At 44.4% G+C, this 3483-nt stretch overlaps 1 protein-coding gene across 1 annotated transcript in view; it reads right to left on the reverse strand.

The window, feature by feature from the left end:
* The window catches only part of dscamb (Down syndrome cell adhesion molecule b), a 122068-nt gene extending 120281 nt beyond the window's left edge, over nucleotides 1-1787 (reverse strand). The window contains exon 1 of the mRNA XM_076281764.1: nucleotides 1670-1787. Within this exon, the coding sequence (XP_076137879.1) occupies nucleotides 1670-1772 (103 nt within the window). The 5' untranslated portion in view covers nucleotides 1773-1787. The remainder of the gene's footprint in view (nucleotides 1-1669) is intronic.
* Nucleotides 1788-3483: the final 1696 nt, after the last annotated feature.

Genomic DNA, 3483 nt, shown 5'->3' on the forward strand with positions numbered 1-3483 from the left:
AGGCCAGGCTGCACTGAAGGCTTTGACAGGTTGCACTCGCTCCTGTTCATTGCGCCAAGCGCAGAAACAATGGGCCACATGATCCCACAGCATACACAATCGCAGCTCTGATCCACACACACACACATACACACACACTCACACACACACACACACACACACACACACACACACACACACACACACACACACACACACACACACACAGGAAGCCTGCTAACATCACACAATAACATGTGTGAGATCACAAACACATACACATCTGAAATCTCAAAATATCTAACTTCTAAATTCTGACAAGGGTGTGTTTGGTTTTGTTGTAAAAAAAAAAAAAAAAAACGATAGTTCAATTTTTCTGTTTGCCAGTCAGCCAGACCGACTCAAAACAAGAGAAAAGACCAGAAAAGAGTGTTTCCATGACAACCCTATTATGGTATCCAATCATGACTGTTGATGTTTATTGATCAGGGGCCATATTGATTTTTTAAAGCGAAATAGAAACATTTCAGCAGCCATGGCTCTGCAGCAGTGTCCCTCCGCTGATATGAATCTCTGCATGCATCTTTTGGACACGGCAGGCGACATGTCGCCGACATCATAAGGCAGGCGTTGAAAAGGGGGTGGCGATATCGAGGCCAGCAATGCACTTGGGCTCGTATCCTGAAATCCCTGGCTTAAAGCAGAAATCTTTTGTATTTCGACACATCTAATCAAATCCTGGCTTAAACCCTTTAAATCTTTTTGTGTTTAGACACATTTAATCAAAATGGCTGAACATATGTGAGCATATGTGAACAATCCTGGCCTACTAACAATCCTGTTCCAACCCCCAGCTCCCCCCCACCCCCACCCCTTAACGCCACCCCTCCCCCCAACCCCACCCTCATCCCCCATGTCCCGTCTGATGAGCGTTTTAACTGCCCCAAATAAAAAACAAAAACAACCCCACACCACCCGGAGGGGAGGAGGCAATCGAAGAGTCGGCCCGTCCATTTAACATGTAAGTGATCAACCAGTGCACTCAGCGGCCGCAATCACGCTGGACCAGGGTCGATACGGGGAGCCGACGGGCCACTTTGAGCCAGAGGAGGGCGAAGCGGTCATTTGGGGATGGGGGGTGGGTGGTGGGTGGGGGGCACCATGATTTAATGCCATCCCTCCGTAAGAGTAACAGATCAAACAACAACCACCCCAGTGTCCAGCTGCCTATAAAGGGTGAACATGTAAGCTGCTGAATCTGGCTATGAATGTCTGCATGCTCAATGAAGTGGTCATTGGGCAACTATGACACCAAAATGAATCTGTGAAGGCAAGAGTGCTTTCTCCAGATCACACCAAACCACTGCTTTATTTGGGTCGGCCATTTTGCCTCCTCACCAGTTACAACACTAGAACCAAAGTCCTTATATTGAAATACTTATGGTGAATTATACCATGATGAAGAAAAGAAAAAGGTCTAGAGTAACAAATCCTCCTTTTCATGTACAAAAAATGTGGAAAACCAAAATAACGAATTTTCTCAGCAAATCTCTGAATACATCGAAGAGGTGAGCAATCTCGATGCATAAGCTGCGTTATAACTCACTACTTCTACCCCAGCACATAGGAAACCCAAATCCACCCAGTTCCCTCACGTGTTACACACAGAGCGCTTAAGACGCGGGCATACCTGAGCCGAGGGTGTTGGTGTCCTTCTCCCAGGAGACGACCGAGACGTAGGCCTCCACGAAGGTAGGGATAATGCACTTGAAGACCGCTACGCTGCCGCGCATGGCTTTCTGATCCTCCACGCGCACCGTATACGGTTCCCGGAATACTGTGGCCGAAACAGAGGGGGGGGGGGGGGGCAAAGGGACAGAAGACAGACAGGCAGCGACTCAGTGAGCTCAGGACATACTGGAGAGAAAGAGAGAATGAGAGACCTCTTCCTGGATGACAAGTTGGACACCGTCCATGGAGGCTGAGATAAATAAGCTTAAATCAAGGGAATATGTACTTATTTTTCTAATATTTGCTTATAACAAGACATTTTTGCACTTTTTTTGCACCGTTTTGACCTTGTTATAAGTGAAAATCTAATTGTTCTGTTGGCAAATCTTGCAAGTGAAAGTTTCTTGTTTTGTGAAAAATACAGTACTACTTTAAATAAGCATAATTATCTGGCAAGATTTGCCAATAGAACAAGAAGATTTTCATTTAGTATAAGGCAAAACATTTTTTAAATCAAGTGCAAAAATGTCTTGTAATAAGCAAATATTAGAAAAAATAAGTACATATTCACTTGATTTAAGCTTATTTATCTCACTTAGATTTTGAATTCTAGGATTTTTTGCAGTGTACTGGACACAAATTGTGGGGAAACAATGTATATTTGCAACGTACTGGAAATCTCTTTGGGTCTTCTGAAGGAGTATGCTGCAGGGAAAACCATTCATTCCAAAAATAAGCACACTCAACATTACCCACATTTAACTGAGTTGAGTTATGTGAACGTGCATGGTCACAATTATGCTTCATTAAATGATGCCTAGCACCTAACAGCATAGGTATCTCCCCTTCCCAAAGCATCAACGGAAAATGTCCCGTTAATGTGTAAGACAGTTCTATGTCTCCACATGTTATTGATCAATAGTGTGAAAATGTGCATTTACTAATCACACACACACACACACACACACACCAATGATGGCTTGATCAAATACAGGGGGATACGAGGGGGAAATCTAGCCCAGTGCAGAGCATTCAGAAGCGCATCCCAAGGCCTGGGTTCATGAATGATTGCGGAGCTGGCAGTTGGTGTTGCGTTGTGGATGTACAGTCACATGCGCTTTCCTGTATTCATGTCCTAGGTCACCAGCAGGCGCTCAGCACTCCACTGCTCTTAAGGACCAGGAGGGGTCTGCAGAGGCTTTGTCTTATCCCCACGGAAGAACTGACCACAACCTTTTAATCCCCTAATGAACAGCTCTGCCTACCTCTTAATGTGGAGCAGGACTGTGGGCATGCAGTCAACATAAAGTAATAAAATAAAATAATACTAACAAAAATGCATGAGCCTTCCTTAACAATTAGTGATGCTGATTCTGTGGAGGTTTGTCTCCACAGTGCTTGGAGCTTGGGTTGCTCCCTGTAGGGTTGTATGGCTCAAGGCCTTATTGCTACCTGCATCCCTACTGGGACACAAAGAGTGTTTCAGAGAACACATGCTCCTTCATGCAGGAAAAGGACTACATGCAGAGCATTGTTTTAAAGTTATAGTCATGGTATCACTCATCAGTGCTGGTTAGGGAGGAATGGCATCAACCCAGTGGTTTTGGCATTACAGTAATGTTTATATTTGTTACAGTTTTTCTCAGTCGCTTTGGTGCTTTTCTCACATCACTCACTATTAACATTTGCACAGCAGTTACAGTAGTGCATTTCTCAAAACAATTAGTGCAAACTGCAAAACCTAGTGGATAACCTGCAAAAGCATGTCACTTG

This window comes from Alosa pseudoharengus, unplaced genomic scaffold, assembly GCF_046254945.1.
Source record: "Alosa pseudoharengus isolate Yale_2024_CS ecotype anadromous, Long Island Sound unplaced genomic scaffold, YU_APseudo_1.1 YU_APseudo_1.1_scf_13, whole genome shotgun sequence".
Lineage (NCBI taxonomy): Eukaryota > Metazoa > Chordata > Actinopteri > Clupeiformes > Clupeidae > Alosa > Alosa pseudoharengus.